A 19,966-nucleotide genomic window follows, 5' to 3' on the forward strand; every position below is an offset into this window, starting at 1 on the left:
ATCCATGACCTTGGGCGAGCCTCTTCACTCACTGACCCAGTTCACCATGTTGGAACAGACGCCCAAGTTCTCCCAGCCTGGACAGTGCGTGGTTCTTGGGTTTGAGGCCAGGTGGTTTCTTCTTTCTCACCCCAGCCCTTCTCCCCTCAGGGCAGCACACACTCGCCCGCTGGCAGTGAACCCCGCCAGGGAAGCCACCTGTCCCAGACCCTCAACTCCAAAGCGCTGAGGCACTAGCAGGGGGTGAGGGTGGGGGGCGGTCAGTGCAAGAGGAGGAGGAGGGACAAGGTCAGGGGGCCCAAGAGCCTCGAAGGGTCTTGCTTCATCCGGGACAGACATCCGGTTTCCTCTGGTCCCTGCCAGGATTCCGGGGGCAAAGGGATGAGTCATGGGGGGATTGGGGAGTTCCCAGCTAATCAGTTCAGGATGGAGTCCAGGAGGATGCCCATCAGAGTGTGGGGCAGGGACAGGCGGCCAGATCCCAACGTCCCTACCTCAGGCCTCTGGCCCCTCAAGAGGGCAGAGAGGCGATTTCTATCGCCTGGGACTTGGGGGGATAGAAATGAGGCAACTAGTTTCTTCTTTCTCCAAATTGGGGGCCTGGGGAGCAGGTGGCTTAAGGATCCCGAGAGAGAGCGGCTTAATGGGGCTGACCCAGGAGATATGCCAGCGGAGGGAGGGACGGAGGAGGGCCCCAGGCCTGCCTCTTCCTTGAGGTTCAACCAGACTCCAGCCTCCCGGGCTTTTATCATTAGCTCAGTTTGGTTCAGAGGTTCAGTTCAAACACTCTGGGGCAATTCAGACCTGGGTGGGGCTGAGGGGAGGAAGGGAGTCTGAGAGGGGCAAGACGTCAAAGAAGAATCAGAGATTCCACAATTTCACAAAACTTTCGCAAACACTTTTTTTTTGGTCCCAACCCCCCTGCATTGTCCTGGACAACAAATTTGCATAAAACTTGGGAAGCTATTACTAAGCGTTAGTCGCAGCACCAGGTAATTTCCTCCCAGACCTCCATGGGCTTGAATATAAAGGCCCCAGGAGCTGGTCCCTGACAGAACCCAGAACCTACAGCCCCACCCAGACCCTTGGCTGAGCCTTCTGCCCAGAGCCCCATGAAGCTGATGGGTGAGTGTCTGGGTCCTGGGAGGGGAGAGCTGCGGCAGCAGCGGGCAGGGGTGCCTGGGCTTCCAGAAAGGTCTGCACTTCTCCTGAGCCCCCATCTGCTCTCAGTCCTGCAGCTGCTCCTCTGGCACAGTGCGCTCTGGACGGTGCACGAAGCCACCCCCCTTGGCCCTGCCCGATCCCTGCCCCAGAGCTTCCTGCTCAAGTGCTTAGAGCAAGTGAGGAAAATCCAGGCTGATGGCGCCGAGCTGCAGGAGAGGCTGGTGAGTGAGGGAGGCCAGCGTGGGGACGGGGAGGGGACAGATGCTCCAGCAGGGCAGGGAGGGAAGGAGGCACACGGGGGCGCTGAGGAAGAGAGCGGGGCTGAAGGCAGTGTGGGAAAGGGCAGCAGGAAGGAACGCGTGGTGAGAGAAGACACTGGGGGAAAAGGAGAATCAGGAGAGGCCCAGCCCGGAGGGCGGCTGGCAAGGAACTGGGGAAAGAGCCTCTAGGTGACAGTGCTGGGAAGGGTTGGCTGGGAGCTTGGATGGAAGAAGGGGGCTGAGAAGCCTGGCAGGAGGGCTGGGGAGGCAGAGATGTGGAGGTGGAGAGGTGGGGGCGCTTGGGGAGGAGGAGGAGGAGGAGCTGGCCCCTCACCCAGCATCCTTCCCACCGCAGTGTGCCGCCCACAAGCTGTGCCACCCGGAGGAGCTGATGCTGCTCAGGCACTCTCTGGGCATCCCCCAGGCTCCCCTAAGCAGCTGCTCCAGCCAGTCCCTGCAGCTGGTGAGTGTCCCAAGGGGAGAAGGGAGATGAGGGGGCGGGAGGGCAGACTGACCTGTAAGGCTCCCCAGTTCTCTAGGCTCCACGCAGGGACCCTAAGGGGAGCACCCCAGGTGGCGTCCCCTGACTCTCCCACCTGACCCCCCAGACGAGCTGCCTGAACCAACTACACGGCGGCCTCTTTCTCTACCAGGGCCTCCTGCAGGCCCTGGCGGGCATCTCCCCAGAGCTGGCCCCCACCTTGGACACACTGCAGCTGGACGTCACTGACTTTGCCACGAACATCTGGCTGCAGGTGAGTCTCCTTGGGAGCAGCAGGCTTTAAGGGCAGAACTGAGCTGGTCCCAAGGTGGTGCTGCAAGCCTGGGGCCCTGGAGTTCTCTAGGGCTGAACCAAGTCCCTGGACCTGGTTCTTGTCCTGGCTCCACTGTGAACCCTGGACCTGCCACAGCCCATCAGCCCCTGGCCTTCCTTTCCTGTGCCAACACGCCCTGACTGCTGACCTCATCCTCCCCCACAGATGGAGGACCTGGGGGCGGCCCCCGCTGTGCAGCCCACCCAGGGCGCCATGCCGACCTTCACTTCAGCCTTCCAACGCAGAGCAGGAGGGGTCCTGGTTGCTTCCCAGCTGCATCGTTTCCTGGAGCTGGCATACCGTGGCCTGCGCTACCTTGCTGAGCCCTGAGCACAGCGCTTCCCCTCTCATGTATTTATCTCTGTATTTAATATTTATGCTTATTTAAACCTAATATTTAAAGACAGGGAAGCACAGAAAGGAGCCCCAGGCTCCTGGGTCCTTCCTTTCACCTCCATGTGGGGAAAACTCTCCATCTTGCATACTGGGATTGGGAGGGAGTTGGTAAATACCAAGTATTACTTCTTGTGGCTGCTCCAGGCTTGGCTCCGCGGTGGGTTCTGGGGAGAGCTGCAGTGAACCCCTACCCTGAGGATGCCCACCTCGGGGCCCTTGGAAGCATCGGGAAGTCTCCCAAGTGGGAGATGAGACAGCTCTGTTTAATATTTAAACAGCAGTGTTCCCCAACTGGGTCCTTGCCCCCTGGCTCCGGCCCTGCATTCGGGCATGAAGCCCAGCAGAGGCAGCTGGAGTGGGATGCTTGACTCTGGGGTCCCACAAATTTGCTGGGGAAACTTCGTCAAGACTTTTTTCAAGCACATTTTGACTCCTCGTGTGGGGAGCCCAGGCATCAGTGACGCCTCTTGTTTTTCTGGATGCACTAGAGACGCCATGAGGGTCATGACCTTGCTCCACCCTACCGGGGTTAGGGTCAGGATTCTGACTCTCTTTTGGGCTGGGCAGATGGTCGTATGTCTCTGCCTTGCTGGGTGAGACTGGGAAATGGAAAGGAAAGATGAGGGAGCTTGTGTGACGGGGTGTGAGAGAACACTCAACTGTTCACTTTCCACCCCGGCCCCCACTTTCTCCCTGTAGCCAAACTTCACAATAATAAAGTGTTTGTCTCCAGTAAATGGCCTTCCTCCTTCTTGAGTCCAGCTGGTGCCTGGCCAGGGGTTGCGGGTGGGGAGTTGAATGGCGGGCGAGGCCCAAGGGAGGGAAGAGGAGGTGCGGTCATTCCTTGGCACCCACTTGGTACAGACGCCAGGCCGGGTGCTGGGGCGCAGCGGTAATGAGGCAGGCGTGGTCCCTGCCCTCATGGAGCCACGGCCTAGCGGGTGAACAGGAAGCAGATGGGTCAGCGGTACCGGGAGAGGAGAGAGTGAGCTGGGGGCACTCAACAGTCCAGACGCAGATGGACGTGGGCCTGACGCAAGGGAAGATTTAGTATTCGCTTCAGTCTACCACCTTCCATAAACTTTCACCCTCCTGTGCTCACAGCTGCCCATAAAGATAGGATTATGAAGGGCCTTTTATAGACCAGGGAGCTGAGGTCAGGGTGACAGCTTGGATCCAACCCCAAATTCCAGGCTCTGCACTTCTCTCCCTCGTTGAGCTCTGCTTCTGACCTGGCGGGGAGCCCGCAGCCTGAACTCACATCTGGGGAGAATGGAGGGGCCGCGTCACAGCACAGGTCCGAGGCAAACCTCTTGGCCAAGGACGCACATGTGCTTCTGGGCTGCTGCCAGCAGACCCAGGACACCCAGACAGCCAACCAGTCCCCGGGTCCCCTCCCAAGATTCCCATCCTTGGCTCGAGTCACCTCCCACTCCCCTTCCCCACTGGGTCCTCAGAAGCAAAGTCGGGCTGAGAGGGCTAGAATCCCCAGCTGTGCAGCTCAGGGTGCCCTCTCCCTGTGGTTGGTCCTGAAGAAGCCAGGGCTTGGAGATGTGTGACACAAGCAAGGAAGGGTTAAACAGAGCTCCTGCCCTCATCCCCCGTGGTCCCTCAGCCCCCCTCACCCCTCATCCCCCAAGTCAGTCCTCCTCCGGAGAGGAAACTCCGGGCCAGTGAGACTCTGGGTGGGGCTTGGAAGGGCTGGGAAACATCAGAACGAACAAGACACCCTACCCCAGCACCAGAGGGGCCTCAGCCAAAACCTCTCCCTTTGCAGAGTCAATCAGACTTTGCAAGCAGGGGGAGGCAGCTGGCAGGTATGAGGAAGGGAAGCTGCTCCTGTGCCCTGCCCTGCCCCTACCGAGTGGACAAACACGGGAAGCTGAGCCCATCCCTCCCATGAACTCCTCGCCTGCCTCCTCTACCACCAGACTGCACGGGGCCAAGGAGAAGACAGTGCTCTCCACCCACGCCAGACACGGGCACCGATGGCTATAAAGGGATCCATGAAGCCTTTATTTACAACTGAGAAAAGGCAAACACACCTCATGTAATAAAATATATATACATATATATACACACACACACACACCCCCACACCCGTAAAGCTCCTCGGAGGCAAATCCACTCTTGGAAGGCGACAAGCAGGCGGGTGGGGGTGAGGTGGGGGGTGTTGAAGCGAGCCTGCTCTGAGTGAAGGAAGCAGGCTGCTCATGCACAGAAGGTACTGGCAGTGGGGACAGGAAATTATGAAAGAAACTGGGAGCCGTCTTAGAGGTCAGAAGTCAGGAGCAGGGAAAAGATCTGGAAACTGACCAGGGGAGGTTACGTCATGTGCATGTGAGCAACGATGGCTCATCGTTCTGCACGTTCCCTTCCGAGGCGCACAGGGCTGGAACCCTCCTGCCAGCCCCCGTGGCCACGCCAAGCCCCTCAGAGGGCGGCGATGGCTTTGGCGGCCACCTGGCGGCCCAAGGGCAGGCTGAGGTCCGTGATGGCCAGAACTACCTTGGGGCTGGACATGGCCGACACCTTCACCAGTTCCGATACCTGTCAGACAGACAGCTGCTGAGCCGGGCGGTGATGGGCGCGACGCCTGGGGGAACAAGCCCCTTCCCACTGGCCACTGGACCCTGAGCTCTCCTGAGACTTGCTGACCCGCTCTGAGCTGGACAGGGGCCGGCTGGGCCGGGGGCGGGGGGGCACTCACGGTGGTGAAGGGCATGAACTGCAGGATGCTGCCTCGGCTGCCCTGCTCCAGGCAGTCCACACACTCTTCCATGAACCACTGCACGAACTGTGTGTGGGGGCCGGCGGTCCGAGAGCCCAGGATGGAGGAAATGAGCAGGAACAGGTTGGCTATGTGGAAAAGAGGGGGGAAGGAGAAGACTCCCATGAGAAGGGCTTGGGAAGCGGCCAGATTCTGGAAGAAGAAAGAAGTGCCAAGGGTGTCCCCAAAACGGGTACATCAAAAAGAAAAAGTACTTAAGAAAGCTGAGGGCGAGCCAGAGGACTCGATGGGGCTGGGGCACAGGAGAGCTGGCGCTCAGGGAAGATGGGCCAGAGGCGAGGAAGGGAATGAGGCAGAGGACACGAGGTTCGGGAACCGGGGTGGGAGGCCTCACCCAGAACTCGGTTCAGTGGATCTCTCATGTTGACTGTGTGGAGCTGGGAGGCCGACAGGGAGCTGCTCATGGACCGGTCGGCTGTGGGGACAAATGAGGGAGCACAGAGGAAATGGCCTCTTGTAATCAAAACCACTGTCCCAGGGGAAGCTCTCACCCCTCAGGAGTGGAGGGCCCACCCAGAGAAGGTCCTTGGGTCCAGTTACATGGGCCCCAAATACAGACACCGGCACAAGCAGATAAGAAAGAAGAACTAACGTTAGGTCAGCACCACCAGGCACCAATCTGCAGGCTGTACACAGGTGAAACCGATAAATCCTCACATCTCCGTTTTACAGACAAAGAAGCAGAGGCTAAGGTTTGCTAATTAACTAGCCAAGAGTCACTAGCCCAGTAACTAGCCAAGGGGTCTGTGCATGGCAGACCCTTCACCTTTCCTCTCCTTAAGCACACTGGTCCCCTAATCCCTTAAGGCCCCAGAGAACCCCCAGCCTCAGGAGAAACCTCTGGAAACAGGAAAAACTAAATGCCACAGAAGACCCCTTGGCAGGGAGGCATGACGACATCTAGGGAAGCAGGTGGGGGAGGGCTGTTCTCCTGACAGGAAGAGTGGGGAGCAGTCCAGCCCCAGCCCAGGCTGCTCCAGGCCTCAGGGCCCATTTCAGGGGAAGGAAGGTCAGGGCTGAGTCAAGGGCACAGTCTGTGCCTGAGGCAGTGAACTCACTGGGGCGAGGGGTGGGGAGGGGTCAGCTGTGCACCCTGGGCTGGGCTGGGATCTGGGTAAGAGAGTGCCAACCCTGAGGGAGAGATCACAGCAGCCTCCAGTGTCTCCAGGGTGCGAAACTGAGCAGCCGGAGGGGGCAGAGTGGGGCAAACGCCCACCACGCCCCCTTGGGCCAGCCAGAGGGATGCTGGGGCAGAGCAGAGAGCCTCTCTGCAGGCATGAGCTCCCGGAAAGGAAGCGGCCACCTGGCCCTGTCCACACACTCACTGGGACTCGAAAGGATATTTGCATCTTCCTCATTGGAGCTCAGCAGGCGCATCAGCTTCGAGGGCTGCATGTCGTCCAAGGGGAAGAGGCTGATGTAATCCTGGGGGCAGAGGAGTCACGTCACCACCTCTGCACTCCGACATCTCCCAGGATGAGGAAGGTGGCTGGAACTCAGCTAGGAGTCAAGTCCCCACAGGCCGCAGGCAGTATCTCCGGGGGGGGACCTTCCCTCTTGCCACCCTCCCACCACCCTAGGGAGAGACCCTCCCACACAGTCACCCAACACAGTGGCCCAGGGGCAGGGGCCATGCCTGGCTGCCTGTGCCCAGGAAGGTGCCTCTTAAAAGAAAGGCTCAGCATACGTATGTGGGCAAGGGAATGGGAAGGGGTGCCCTCATACCTCAATGTCTTCCCGATGTCTCTTCTTTTGGCGGGAGGATGCCTGCCCCTTGTGGGAGGAGTACGAACTCAGGGCACACCAGACGGCCAGCCTGGCAAAGGGGTCCAGGAGATGGGGGGAAAATCAAAGGGGGCTTCTGTGCCCGCTGACCAGGCCCCACCCGACAGGGCTTCCCCACAGTCCAGCTTCCAGGGTGGGGCCCAGGCGGGGCGCCCAACACCAGGCTGGGGGACTGGAGGCTCCGCACGGAACCCTACTTGGCGAGAGCGGTGCCAGGGGGGTCCATGAGGCTGTGCCACTTGGAAGAGTCAGTGAGCAGGCCTGGCAGGATGTGGCCCAGCAGGACCAGGGTCGCCTGCTGCATGTCCAGACAGAAGACGGAGTACAGCAGCTCCACCGCCCGCAGTGTGTGCTCCTTCCGTGTCTCCTTCAACAGCTCCTGGGGGCAGGGGGGGCCCAGGAGCTGAGGGCCCGCAACACGGGGCAGTGACATCCCACAGCTCCCTCAGAGCCCAGGAGCGCCCCAGGCGAGGACTGGCCTCTGGAGCCCAAGGAACCTTCTCGAGCCAGGATTCGCCAGGCTGGGGGGTGGGGAGCCAGACAAGCAGACCTAGCTCAGTCCCATCGGGCCTGTCTCTGGCAGTCTGAGGGTGCCTGCTCCCACGGCCCTCCCCCAGCACTCCCGTACCTTAATCAGGTTGTTGCAGAACCAGTAGACGCCACCCATGTGCAGCAGGGTGTCAAAGATGTGGATGGAGCGGCTGTCCACCCATCCCTTCTCCAGCACCTTAGCAAATATGTCGGTGAGCACCTCCTTGATGGGCCGCTTGGGGGGCAGCAGGTTCCAGTAGGGCATGGTGTCCATGCCCGTGGACGGGAACTTAATCTGCGTGGCGGTCTGCTGCAGCACGTCCGCACACATGTGCTCCAGGATGGAGCTCATGATCACCACCCTGCGGCGGAGGGGGAGAGGGCCGGCGGTGCAGGTTCAGCGGCCAGGGTGAGAGTCGGGGCGGAAACATCCAGGCCCCACTCCTCCCAGGATTAGGGTTACGGAACCACGAACCGCGGAGTCAGCCCCATTCTGTGCTGAGGGAGGGAGGGGACAAGAGGAAGTTGCAAACCCCGAGCAGACGTGACCCCACCAGCCCTGTGCCAGCACCGAGCCTACGGGGGGTCGGTGGGGCACTTCCCTCTCAGGTCATTTCAGCAACACATTCATACTTTTTCTCTCTCAGTCTCTCCCTCCAATTTCCCCCACCTTCCAGGCCCGGGCCTGCCAATCCTCTGGCGTCAATATTGATAAATACAATCACTTCCCTCGGCTGAGGGGGATTCCCCACCCGGCCTTGGCTTCCTCCCAAAGTAAACTGTTACTTCCAGGACAGGGGCCCAAGGGCTGCCCCACAAAACTCTTCCCGGCCCTTGGTAGCTGGGCAAATATAAGTACATCCAGGAATTTCCTCATGACAGGAGTCCCTGATGGTGAATGCAGGCCTGGGCCTGAGAGCTAACCGTTCAGGGAACACTGCGTGGCTCTGGGAAAGTCACCATGACTTTCGTAGCCACTTTTCCCACCTGCAGGATGGAGCCACAGATTTCCCAGACAGCAGTGAGGGTGCTCAGAATTAATTATATCAAAGAAAACAGTCCCTGATTTGTGGGAGGAGGATGAGGAAGGAGGGCAGGAACAGAGAAGGAGGCAGGGGAAAAGACCCTCCAGATCTCATGTCAGCTGTGTTTCCATTTTTTCCCTTAAAAGACATTCTGACGGCTACCTTGTGGGTCATCACTCATAACTTAAGGTTTGGTGCAAGCCCACATTCGTAACAGCACTAGTCACAACAGCCAAGAAGTGGAAGAAACCCACGTGTCCATCAGCTGAGCAACAGATGAGCAAAATACAACATATACATACAATGGAATGTCATCCAGCCTTAAAAAAGCAAGAAAGTCCTGACACGTGCCATGATGTGGCTGAACTTTGAGGAACATTACACAAAGTGAGATATGCCCACCACCAAAAGGTAAACAGGATATGATTCCACTTATACGGGGGATCTAAAGTAGTCAAATGCACAGAAACAGAAGCTAGGATGGTGGTTGCCAGGTGCTTGGGGAAGGACAGGAAGGGGTGGTGTATAATGGGTCCAGGGGCTGGGGAGGGACAGGAAGGGGTGGTGTTGGTCCAGGCTCAGAGTTACAAGATGAAAGCTTCTAGAGATGCTTCTCAACAACGTGAATATACGTAACACACCACTGAACCGTACCCTGGACCTGGTGGTACAGTGGAGAATCCACCCACCAGTACAGGGGACATGGGTTCGATCCTTGGGCTGGAAGATTCCACATGTCTCAGTGTAAGAAAGCCTGTGCGCCACAGCTACTGAAGCCTACAGACTCTAGGGCCTGAGAGTCACAACTGCTGAGCCCAAGTGCCCTTCATAGCCCGCACTCCGCAACGAGCGGCCACCACGATGAGAAGCCCATGCACTGCAATGAAGAGTAGTCCCAGCTCACCACAACTAGAGAAAGCCCATGTGCAGCAAAAAAGGCTCAGCAGAGTCACAAAAAAATAAAAATGAGCTGTTATCTTAAAAATGGCTAAGGTGGTAAATTTTAGATTATGTATTTTTTTTTACCACAATGTTTTAAAAAAGCTTACTGGATGAGTACACAAACACACACCCCCTGAACTCAACATAGCTGAAGTTGCTAGGGAGGTTTTTCAAGTCTCTGAAAAGTCCAGGGAAGAAAAAGTCACAGAAGATGGGAGTGGGGGCAGGGTAGGGAGGCGGTGGACAGGCCCACAGCCTGTACACTATAGAGGGGCTCTACAGCTCCTGGAGAGGGACAGAGCTAAGACAAGCCCTGTTCCCACCAGCGAGTCCCCCAGCACTCAAGCTCTCTGAGGGCAGGAATCCTGGCCGTTTGGGGTTTGGAGTTCGGCACACACACAGCAGATGCTGGATTATAAACACGCCCAGCACGAAGACACACACAAGCACTGCTGAGTCAGTGAGTGAAGATGTGATTGAGAACGTGAGTGAGCAGGCGAGCAGCATGTTTGGGGAGGTATGAGCAGAGGGGGAACTTCCCTGGTGGTGCAGTGGTTAAGAATGCACCTGCCAGCGCAGGGGACACGGGTTTGATCCCTAGTGTACGGGATTCCACATGTCGTGAGCGGCTAAGCCCGTGCGTGCCACAGGAGACGCCACCGCGGTGAGAAGCCCTCACACCATAACTAGAGAGTGTGCCTGCTCGCCGCCACTAGAGAAAGCCCGTGCGCCGCAACGAAGACCCAATTTATTTAGTGTAGCCTAAATCAATAAAGAAATGATTTTTCAAAAGAGGGAGAGAAAAGAGGAGGAAGAGTGGTTACTGGAGGGGCTGACTTCTCACAACAGACCTGCAGAGTTCAAGAAGGGACGGCATGGGCCACTGACCTCTCATTGTAGAACTGCAGGGTGTTCTCGCTGTACAGCGGCCCTGCCAGCTGGCGGATCATCTGCAGCGACTTCTCACGCTCGTCCAGTCCCAGCATCCGCACGTGGGCCACGAGCCAAGCCACAGCGCACACGGCCAGACTGCATACCTTCCCCTTGATATTATCTGTGATTTTCTGGGCGAGGGAAAAAGAGTGACTGGGGCCTCTCGCCCCGTCCCTGGCCATCACTTGAGGCCATCCCCGGCCTCCGTGAGCAACTCAGCAGAGCAGTGGGGTCTGGGGCCACGTCCACGCCTCTTTTCACCACAAGTTTGATTTCCCTAAAGTCACCTGGTGAGAGGGGGTAGCTACGACTATGACTACAGGGGAGGCCAATGCCCACACACACGGGCTCCTGGAGGAAGGGTCGTTTTGTTTTTATGAAATGTAAACTATTAAAGACTGGCTGTGCCTTAGGGAAGAGGGAAGGCTGCTGAAAAGGGGGGCTACCTGGATGGACTCAAAGGCCAGCACCCCATTCTCCCAGGCGTTGAGGATTTCCAGGATGGCCGCTGAAATGTTGAGACAGGCTTCGTGCCACTTCATCTGCCTACACGGGGGTGGGGGCAGGAGAAAACATCACCACAGGGCGGGGGGCGGGCGTGGGCTGGGCTGAGGGAGGGGTCCAAGCCTGCCCCCACCACCACCCAGGGAGCAGGCGCCCAGCCACTGACACGAGCTTTATCTCTGAGGAGTTGTTGAGCAGAGCCACCAGGGACTCCACTTTGGTGGAGTCGGGCCGGAAGCAAGGGTGATCGGGGTTCAGGATTTTGCCCTCCTCGGGCATGCATGTCTGCATCCAGGTCTCAAAGAAGAACACCTCCCCTCCTGTATTCGACTCGGACAGGATCACCTGAGAAAGGGGTGGGGGCGCAGCAGCCTGGACCTTGTGTCCTGCCCACTGGTCTCCCCTTCCCAGCCTGAAGAACTGGAGACTAACTGGTCTAAGGGAGAAAGACAGGGGCTCTGCTGCCACCTGGTGGTGCGTGTGGCACTCAGGACACGACAAGGGAGCATCTACTGACTCGGGGTGCTGGCACCTGATTTTCTGCCACCAGAACTAACTGGCCTGGGACACAGACAGGGGGCAGGGGTGAGGTGTGAAAAGTTATTGGTTGTTTATGTTTCCTTTGTATCCACTTGGTGCCCCAATCCTGACCGCTCCCCCTCACTCACCTCTGAGCCATAGGTTTGGGCCACGTGGCACAGCATGAGGAAGGAGATGTCAAAGAGCAAGGCTCGAACCGAGGCCGCCTTGGCTGTGAAGGATGAGAAGGCTGACCCCGCAGCCTTAGGCACGGGCCCGAAGGCCTTGGCTGGGTTGCCAGGGGCTCAGGAACTACTTCAAGGAAGGTCAGGGAACGAGTGGCTCCTTCAAAGCTCTGAGGCTCAGAATCCTTTTCTTGAGTTTCAATTGGAACATCATCCCTTCCTTGGAACCAAAGACTCCTAAACCCTCCTTCCCCCACAACACCTGACCAAATCATTATGCTGATGGAGAGAGATAGACGGTGGTCTGGGAAGAATGCTTTTCCCAGCATGACCCTCTTTTGAGGCTCCCCAAAAGCTCCAGTCATCCCCAGGGGAGCACACAGCCTCCCCAGGATGAGCAAAGGCATCCTCTTCCTCCCCTGTTCTCTCCCCCTGCATCCCTTCTTCAGCGCCCCCGGGTCTGCAGTGTGCAGAGCTGACTTACTGCTCTCTTCGCTGCGGTGTGTCGTGAATTCGTTCAAACTGTGGAAGGAATGGAGACAGGTGGCATCAACCAGGGTGAGGGCTGAGGAGAGGCTAGGGTCGGGGGCTCTGCCCACTCAGAGGCGATCACTGGAGTCTGAATTGTGGGTTCAACTTAAAAGGAACACCACTGCTACAGAGACAAGAACTCTTTCTATTTTTAAAAGATTCCAAGCCCTAGAGCACTGCTTGCTGAATGGAGCCATGTTCTATACATCAAATTCCAGGTCAATCCAAAAGGTCAGCAGAATGTGAGAGCTCCTTATTATTAAGTGGGTATGAAAGGAATCTCTCCCCATCACTGTTCAACACCTCGACGCCTCACGAAACACCTCCTCTGCACCAGCCTTGGCTGAAAAGCAAAACACTCTTCACTTCAGAAAACCATCCCTTCCCCAGTCTCCGGCTAGGATGCTCTGCCCTGGCATCTCTGGGGAGACCTTGCCCTTCTTCTGCCCTCTCCTCCTTCGGACATGCCTCCCAGACCCTAGTCAGGGGCTCGACCTTCCTTACTTGATGAATTTCCGGGCGAAAGACTTCAGCTTTCCAGTGGCAGCGGCAGCAGCCAGCAGCAAGTCCAGGCTCTTCCCAGACAGCATGTGGCCCAGGACACCCAGCAGCCCCTCCGGGGACTTGGAGTGGTCTGCATCCATCGTCTGGAGACGAGACAGGACATTGGTCCTGGAGAACACTGAACTTCCCAGATGCAGCCTAGCCGCAGTTTCTTTCTCTGCCTGTCTCCATTCTATGGGAGACCACGACCTGCAATTTACCCTACCACCGACTCCAAGCTGGAAATCTGTTCCTTGAATCCTCTGCTCTCAGATCCACCCTTCTCAACTAGACTGGGGTGAGGGCAGTGGGGTCAGTGTGAGCCAGACTGGGGTCTCTCTGCTGGGAGACTCAGCACTGTTTACACATAAGCAAGCAAAGCAGCCACCACAGCGCCAGGCTGACTGGCGATGCTCAACACACACTCGTTTCCAGGACACTTCCCTCACCTTACCCCTTTCTCAGCTTCCAAAGAAAATAGAAGAGAGAGAGGTCTCGGGCCTGCTTACTCATCTGGCAGTAGAGGGAACCTGGAAAGAGGGAAGGGCTGACCCTGGTGGCCAGGGATGGGCGAGCTCACTTTCAGGATGTTGGTGACTGTGGGCTCCGCGCGGAGGATCAGCCCGGGGTTGGGCTGGATGTTGGCATTTTCATCTGACTTCAGCTGAGGGGCGTGCTCCCGATCTGCTTTGCTGTAGCCAGGACCAGTTTGTCCAGAGAAGGTAAGAGGAACAGAGATGAATTCCTGACACATACCCTAGTCCAGTCCAGAAGCAAAGGAGGATGAGAGTTAAAACCCTAACAGTGCAAAACCCTGGTCTGCAGAAATCAGTGTCTCTTGTCCCTGGCAACCCTTGGCATGGTTCCTGTCACCCACACTCAAACTCTAGACCGGAGAGAAAAGGCACCCAGCAGCCCAGGCTGGACACGAGGCGGGTGGTCAAGGGGCCCTTGGGCCAGCCCAGGGAGTTCCCACTTACCGCTTGGCCATGAGGTTGTTCATACTGGCCTCAGACAGAAGGCCCTGCTTGCTACATTCTTGCAGTAGGAAATTTGTACAGTCACAGCTGTGAGGGAAAAAAACGATGGGGGATGGGATACAACATCCCTGGGGCATGCTGCAGGGATTACTGGGCAGCGGGGCTGGGAAATGAGGCCCTGCCAGACATCCTCCTTTGTTTAGGAGGAAGAACACTGTGAGCGCCTGAGGGAAGGCAGAGGGGCTTGGGCACTCAGCAACCATGGAGTGGCTGCCTCCTGCCCCTGCCAAGGGGAGCGAACAAGCAGACGGTCCCCTGGCACTGACGGGCACAAAGGGCAGGGGGAGAGCCAGAACTCCTTCCAGTAGAGCCAGGCGAGAGGGGGCCTCGTACTTGCAGCGCTGGTCGGCTTTGTCCAGCAACGGTGTGAGCTTCAGCAGGAACTCGAAAGCTGTATTGACATCCTCAGTGAAGTCCTGCCAGAGTCAGGTAAAGCCAGAGACTGCCACCTGGCTTCCAGGCCCTCCGTTCCGCCCACGGCCTGCACTGTAGGCTCACAAGGACACACTGCTGGGTACAGTAGCCAACAAGTCGGCTGTGGCCACCACGGCTTCCAGCGACCGCACGGGAATAGTATGGGGCGTCAGTGTCCTGCACCCTGGCCCTGGGACTCCGGCCCTGGGCATCTCGGGCACCCTCGCCTCCAGCGCGGCCTGGCTGCCTTCTGTGCGTGGATGCACAGAAGTCCAGGGAAGGCCCCGCCTCCAGCCCGCCTCCTCACAAGAACGCACTGCTGCCCAGCTCGGGCCCTGCGACCCTTCCCTGGCCCTTTTCTCAGAGCAGAACCAAGGATTCACCTGTTCCCATGCCCACTCCCCATTTCTTTTTTTTTCTTATTTGATTGCGCCAGGTCTTACATGCAGCACATGGGATCTTTAGTGCTGCCTGCAAACTCTTAGTTACAGCACATGGGATCTAGTTCCCTGACTGGGGACTGAACCCGGGCCCCCTGCATTGGAAGTGTGGAATCTTACCTGCTGGACAACCAGGGAAGTTCCACCATCTCATTTCTTTAACTCACCTTGTCCCCATGGGAGTATTTCTTCAACTTCACCAAAACCTGTGGAATCTGGAGGGTGAGGCGGGAGAAAAACAGGAAGCTCAATCTCCTCTCTCTCTCACCCAGAACGAAAGGCACACTCCCTCAGTCCCCCTGCTCTGGGTGGAGACAAGGCCGCTCCTGCCCTGGGAGTGACAGCATTCTAAGAGCCAGATCAGACATGCCAGCGCTCAGCCTCAGAGCCTGGGAGCCTCGCTTCCACGGCTCAATGAGGAAGTGCCCTTTGTGAGAGTGGGCTCCCAGAGCTGCCCCACGCCAACCTGGCTGAGGACTGCTCTCATGGCACCTGTGTGCCAAGACACAGAAGAGGCCTGCGAAGCGGGCAGAAGAGCCTTGGGGCTTTTGGATAATGGGGACCTGGCAAACTAGGGATGAAGCTGGAGGGGAGAAACCTGGGGCAAAGGTCCAGGGGGGTGCCAACCCTCCTGAGAACCATCCCAACACTGGCTCTCTGTGGCTCCCATAGCTCAGGTACCTTGAGGAAGGTGAAAGCTGTCCACTTGAGCTCCCCTGTGCCCTCAGGAGACTCGATGAGCCCCACAAAGCAGGCTTTCCAGATCTCCAGAATGAAGAGCGGGGTAGGGATATGCTGTGGGAAGACCCAAGGGTGAGGAAGAAGAGGGTGGCCCATCCCACTCCAGTCTCCTGACCCTTGGGGATCCGGCAGGTCAGAGCCAGGCAGCATAGACACCTCCCTGACTCCTGAGCGAGAGCCAGGGACAGCAGGTGAGATGGCAGAGCCATTCCACCAGACAGAACCACCACGATGGGGATCCATGATCTGCCACAAAGCAGGAGAAACCCTGTATCTCCCAGGGAAGATCAGAAGACTCCTCCCTCCTGCCCGCCATGGCCAGCTCGCTGTGGGGACAGAGAACCCACCCCGGCCTCCCACCTGCATGCGTTTCACCATCATCAGCTGCTCCACCAGGGGCTGCGTCTCGCCGGTCAAGTTCATGGTGCCCTCGAGCAGGACCACCGCATGGACTGTGGGGAAGCCAGTCTTGTGCAGCTGCTCAGAGTGCACGGACAGCATGGTGGGGATGCTGAGGGGACAGAGTGCAGAGGGCAAGGCGGTGAGGGCAGAGGGGTGGGGGCCAGGGGCCACGTCTGCCCTCCCACCCCGAAGGCCTTCCCTCCCTCCCTTCCCCCAGGGTCACCCCAAGCATGGGTACCTCCTAATGAGCGTGCCACACTGCTCAGCCTGGCTCCGGAGCTGGTGGTTGCTGAGATTGGCCAGGATCTCTCCAAGCTTCAAAAGACAATGCTCGATGGCTGTCCAGGAGGCTGGCAGAGAGAAGGAAATGCGGAGGAGGATGGGAAGCTGAGGAGAGGGAGAGACTGGCCCCAAACCCCAGGGCCCACAGAACCATGTGGGGAGGCTTCCCCTAAGGATGGCATGGAGGCTGGGGACCTGAGGGCAGCATGCACTGTTTCCAGAAGGGGGGTGAGCACTAATGATGAAACCACTAGAAACAATTCCCAGAGGCCCGACTTCTAGGGGTCACCCGCAGCTGACTTCAGAGACTAGGCACGACAGAACACAGGCAGTGACGGAGAGAGGCCCAGTGGGCTTGGAGTCCAGTGGCCGGAACAAGAAGGTGACCCTGAGTCATTTCAAGAGCGGGCCAGCCTTGCAAGTGGCTACGGCTCTCCACCCCAGTCAAGCTGGAGTCCTAAACAGCCTCTGTGTTCAGCCACTCCCTATCTGGGCCTTTGCTCTCGCTGGGCCCCTCCGAAAAGCCCCTCCACTCACCTCTGCCTCTCACACTCTCACTATCCTTTAAGTCACTGTTCAAGCCCCAGCTCCTTTAACAACTTACCCAACTGGTCCAACCCACTGACCTACTCCTAAATGCCTGAACTCATGGTCTACACTGCATGGTTTAGCACGTAAGTCATTTATCCTAGTTAACACATCCAGAAGGTCAAATGATGAATAATGGCACCAACTAGCCCATTAACCTCCATGTAGCATAGCGGGGGAAAAAAAGAAGAAAAAGATAAGACCTGAGAGCCAATAAAATTAAGTCAAAAATTCATTCATTTTTCAGCCAGTAAACATTCATCAAGTGCTCAAGATAGATAAGAAACCGTCCACAGAGCCCATTTTTTTCATAGTGATCATCTTTCTGGACTTCTCACAGGCAATAAACCGTATTTTCAGAAGTGATAAACACACGAATCCTAGAACTAGTTCTACAACCAGGTCCTAAAGATCTATCTGGGTGTAACCCATTCCAGCACTCTCATTACAAAGAACAAGAGTTCCTTCCGTGATCCCAAGCTTCATCAGCAAGACTGTGGTCTCTGGGCCCCATGTCCAGCAATACCCATCTTCCCTCCCACCAGGTGATCTATCTGATCCCCAGGCTCTGGAGGGTTCCAGGGTTTAATATCTGCACTTGAGTTGAGAGGCAAATGGCACAACAGGCCCGACAGCAGACCGGTACTGCATTTAAAGGGGATCTTTTCGGCAACACTCAAACACAAACATCATTTGCTTTCAGAGGATGAGTAAACACATGGAGACAAACACAAGGATGGATGGTGTGCTTGTCTTGTCCACTCATTTTTTCCCATGTATACTAGACACTAGCCTTGCTCCCCACTAGCAGGTAGGCTCGTCGAGGGCAGGGACCCTGCCACATGCTCCTTTGGTAGCCCCCCACCCCCCACCCCCAGCACCTGGCACAGTGCTGGGCATACAATAATGCTCAGTAAATACCTGTTGGTTGATTGGCTCGGGTGCCACCCTGCCCAAGTCCCTGGGATGTATGCAATGCTTATGGGGAGAAAAAAAAGGAAGTGGGATGATTTCAGATCCTCCTGGAAAAAAGTGGGATGGCATCCTGCCTCTCCCCTCTCAATTAAAGACTCGGCTATGGGAGTGATGGCGGGTGGGGCTCAAGGAACCAGGGACATACAGGCCTCCTCCAGTTTGGCGATATGGAGCAGGGCCCGGTTCTTGGTGCTGCTGAGAGTCTTCTCCAAGCGTTGCAGGCACATAGCAAGCTGCTTCTCGCCGGCTGCTGGGGTGCCAGCCTCCAGCCCCTCCCGGAGCCGCTCTGCAGAGGCTGCAGTACAGCGCAGCAGCCAGTGGAGGGCGCTGAGCAGGGCCCGACACAGCCCGATGCACTCCTCCGCTTTGCCGTGACAGCTACCAGGAAAGGATGCAAAATCTGTCTCCGCTCCAAAGGCTGAAATCCGACCCACACCCATGTTCCCCAGAGTGCCTGGCCCTCCCTTACTAGGGAAGAGACTTGGGAAGCTAGCAAAGTCCTGGGGAAGACTGCCCTGCCACTGGATAAGATTTCAAATGAGCTACTCCAAATAGAGCAGAGGCATTAGCCCTGAGAGTAAGTAGAAAAAGATGGGGATGGGTGGGTGCAGAAGAGCAAGCGGGGGACAAGTGTGGGAACCCACAGAGATGGTTTGAGCCTGCATGCCAGGAGCTTCTCCTTTACACTCAGATAATGCTGGAAGGTTGCAAGCCCCTCGCTCTTGCCGTTACCTCAGTCGGTCACAAAACATGTCCATGATATCCAACAAAGCCTGGACACACAGGTCCCGGGAAAAGTCATCGAACTGTGGAGAGAACAGAGGCGATGTGATAGAGTGTCCCGGTCACCCCACCTCCCTGTCTCCCACATGAGGCAGCTGGCACCTTCAGGAGCCCTGCTCATCTTTCCTCCAACCCCAAGATTCACACTCGACATCCTTTCAGTGTTGGAAATTGGCTCCTAGTTGCCAGTCCCCACTTGCCATGATCCCCCACTCTCTAATGGGAGGCGGCTATGCCAGCCAGAGGTACGTGTGCTCACGGTCCAGGCCCAGAGGTCACGTGATCAGAGCAGTCAAGGAGGTGGGGCCCCGTATGCCACCACCGTATCTCTGCCCCCTGCCCCCCACCCAGGCTGTGAGTGGCTGTGGTCGTACCTTGCTGATAGCTGTGAGAACGGAGGAGTAGGACACCATCTGGAGGGAAAGAAGAAAGATAAAGTTCAAACAACTGGTGTGTGCAATCGAGAGGAACAAACATTGACACTTAAAGTTGCTGCAGCTATCTGAAAATCTCAACCCCTTCAAGAGGCCTTCCACAAGCCCCAAAGACAGGCAGTAACACCAGGCACTGCCCATCCCTGCTTCTGTCAAACTCACTGTGACTGACAGCACCAGCATAAATGGGGGGATCGTTTGGGGGATTCAAAGGGGCCGTGTTTCATGCCCGCGTGCCACTCACTGTTCACCACACAGTTCAAGGTCTGATTGCTGGTGGGCAGAAGAATGGAAACACGTGAGGTCATGATACTGCTATAACTCCTACCAAGAGTGATTTTATATGGACAAGAACTAGAGACATACAAACTGTTCCCTCAATGAACAGGTAGCATTTACACTTTGAAACTGGTAGTGAACTTCATTATACACACTCATTCTCTAGGATGCCTCTGGGACATCACCCAAAGCTGAAACCCTCCCTCCAGTGCTCTAAGCAATCCCCTTAGACCCGGCATGACACCGTGGACACCTGCTGCCCCGCCAAACTAGAAGCTCCTTGAAGACAGTCTACACGTCTTCATTCTACAATGTCTGCAGAATGAATATGTAAAAATACACTCTCAGAGCAATATTTCCCAAAGTAGCTTCCAAAGCTGCACTGTCCAATAGGGGAGCTACCAGCCAGCCACACATGGCTGTTTAAATTAGTTAAATAACATTACAGATGCAATTCCTTAGTCATACTAGCCTCATTTCAGGTGTTCATCAGCCACATGGGGCTAGTGGCTACTGTACTGAACAGTGCAGATACAGAACATTTTTTTTAGTATTTTTATTTATTTATTTGGCTGCACTCGGTAGAATATTTTTATCATTGTAGAAAGTTCTACTGGGAGATGTTGCTCCAAAGGGTCCTCAAGATGTTAAGAAATTTTATACA

The 19,966-nt window shown here is 56.7% G+C and overlaps 2 protein-coding genes and 1 non-coding gene across 11 annotated transcripts in view; 1 reads left to right on the forward strand and 2 right to left on the reverse strand.

The window, feature by feature from the left end:
* Nucleotides 1-260: 260 nt before the first annotated feature.
* Nucleotides 261-3,372, forward strand: CSF3 (colony stimulating factor 3). 2 transcript variants are annotated; one of them, XM_010816215.3, is made up of 5 exons: nt 261-1,125; nt 1,231-1,385; nt 1,780-1,887; nt 2,078-2,179; nt 2,405-3,372. In XM_010816215.3, the coding sequence occupies exons 1-5, from the start codon at nt 1,113-1,115 to the stop codon at nt 2,567-2,569; spliced, it is 543 nt and encodes a 180-aa protein (XP_010814517.1). In that variant the 5' UTR covers nt 261-1,112; the 3' UTR covers nt 2,570-3,372. The 2 variants fall into 2 exon arrangements, with proteins under 2 accessions (XP_010814517.1, NP_776453.1); NM_174028.1 differs by having other exon boundaries at nt 1,061-1,125; nt 2,033-2,179.
* Nucleotides 3,373-4,628: 1,256 nt separating this feature from the next.
* The window catches only part of MED24 (mediator complex subunit 24), a 44,190-nt gene continuing 28,852 nt past the window's right edge, over nt 4,629-19,966 (reverse strand). For 5 of the 8 annotated variants that reach the window (XM_059878343.1, XM_059878345.1, XM_005220774.5 and 2 more), the window contains 24 exons: nt 18,964-19,002; nt 18,539-18,612; nt 17,952-18,184; nt 17,753-17,809; nt 16,200-16,311; nt 15,920-16,070; nt 15,500-15,613; nt 14,986-15,033; nt 14,298-14,380; nt 13,905-13,991; nt 13,505-13,616; nt 12,886-13,028; nt 12,335-12,372; nt 11,815-11,897; nt 11,313-11,491; nt 11,089-11,188; nt 10,598-10,773; nt 7,840-8,104; nt 7,409-7,590; nt 7,152-7,242; nt 6,752-6,851; nt 5,761-5,841; nt 5,346-5,494; nt 4,629-5,185 (listed from right to left, as the gene is read on the reverse strand). In XM_059878343.1, coding sequence (XP_059734326.1) covers nt 5,069-5,185; nt 5,346-5,494; nt 5,761-5,841; nt 6,752-6,851; nt 7,152-7,242; nt 7,409-7,590; nt 7,840-8,104; nt 10,598-10,773; nt 11,089-11,188; nt 11,313-11,491; nt 11,815-11,897; nt 12,335-12,372; nt 12,886-13,028; nt 13,505-13,616; nt 13,905-13,991; nt 14,298-14,380; nt 14,986-15,033; nt 15,500-15,613; nt 15,920-16,070; nt 16,200-16,311; nt 17,753-17,809; nt 17,952-18,184; nt 18,539-18,612; nt 18,964-19,002 — 2,814 coding nt within the window. In that variant the 3' untranslated portion in view covers nt 4,629-5,068. Of the gene's footprint in view, nt 5,186-5,345; nt 5,495-5,760; nt 5,842-6,751; nt 6,852-7,151; nt 7,243-7,408; nt 7,733-7,839; nt 8,105-10,597; nt 10,774-11,088; nt 11,189-11,312; nt 11,492-11,814; nt 11,898-12,334; nt 12,373-12,885; nt 13,029-13,504; nt 13,617-13,904; nt 13,992-14,297; nt 14,381-14,985; nt 15,034-15,499; nt 15,614-15,919; nt 16,071-16,199; nt 16,312-17,752; nt 17,810-17,951; nt 18,185-18,538; nt 18,613-18,963; nt 19,003-19,966 lie in introns of those variants that run through there. The other 3 variants (XM_059878346.1, XM_003587428.6, XR_009491600.1) reach the window with 2 other exon arrangements.
* On the reverse strand, nt 11,977-12,080 carry LOC112442839 (small nucleolar RNA SNORD124). Its single transcript, XR_003031128.1, has one exon. It is a non-coding gene; the product is annotated as a small nucleolar RNA SNORD124 (small nucleolar RNA).

This window comes from Bos taurus, chromosome 19, assembly GCF_002263795.3.
Source record: "Bos taurus isolate L1 Dominette 01449 registration number 42190680 breed Hereford chromosome 19, ARS-UCD2.0, whole genome shotgun sequence".
NCBI lineage: Eukaryota > Metazoa > Chordata > Mammalia > Artiodactyla > Bovidae > Bos > Bos taurus.

Coding starts and splice junctions, on each gene's coding strand:
- CSF3 (NM_174028.1), top strand. Junction 1,386..1,779: donor CCGAGCTGCAGGAGAGGCTG/GTGAGTGAGGGA, acceptor TTCCCACCGCAG/TGTGCCGCCCACAAGCTGTG. Junction 2,180..2,404: donor CCACGAACATCTGGCTGCAG/GTGAGTCTCCTT, acceptor CCTCCCCCACAG/ATGGAGGACCTGGGGGCGGC.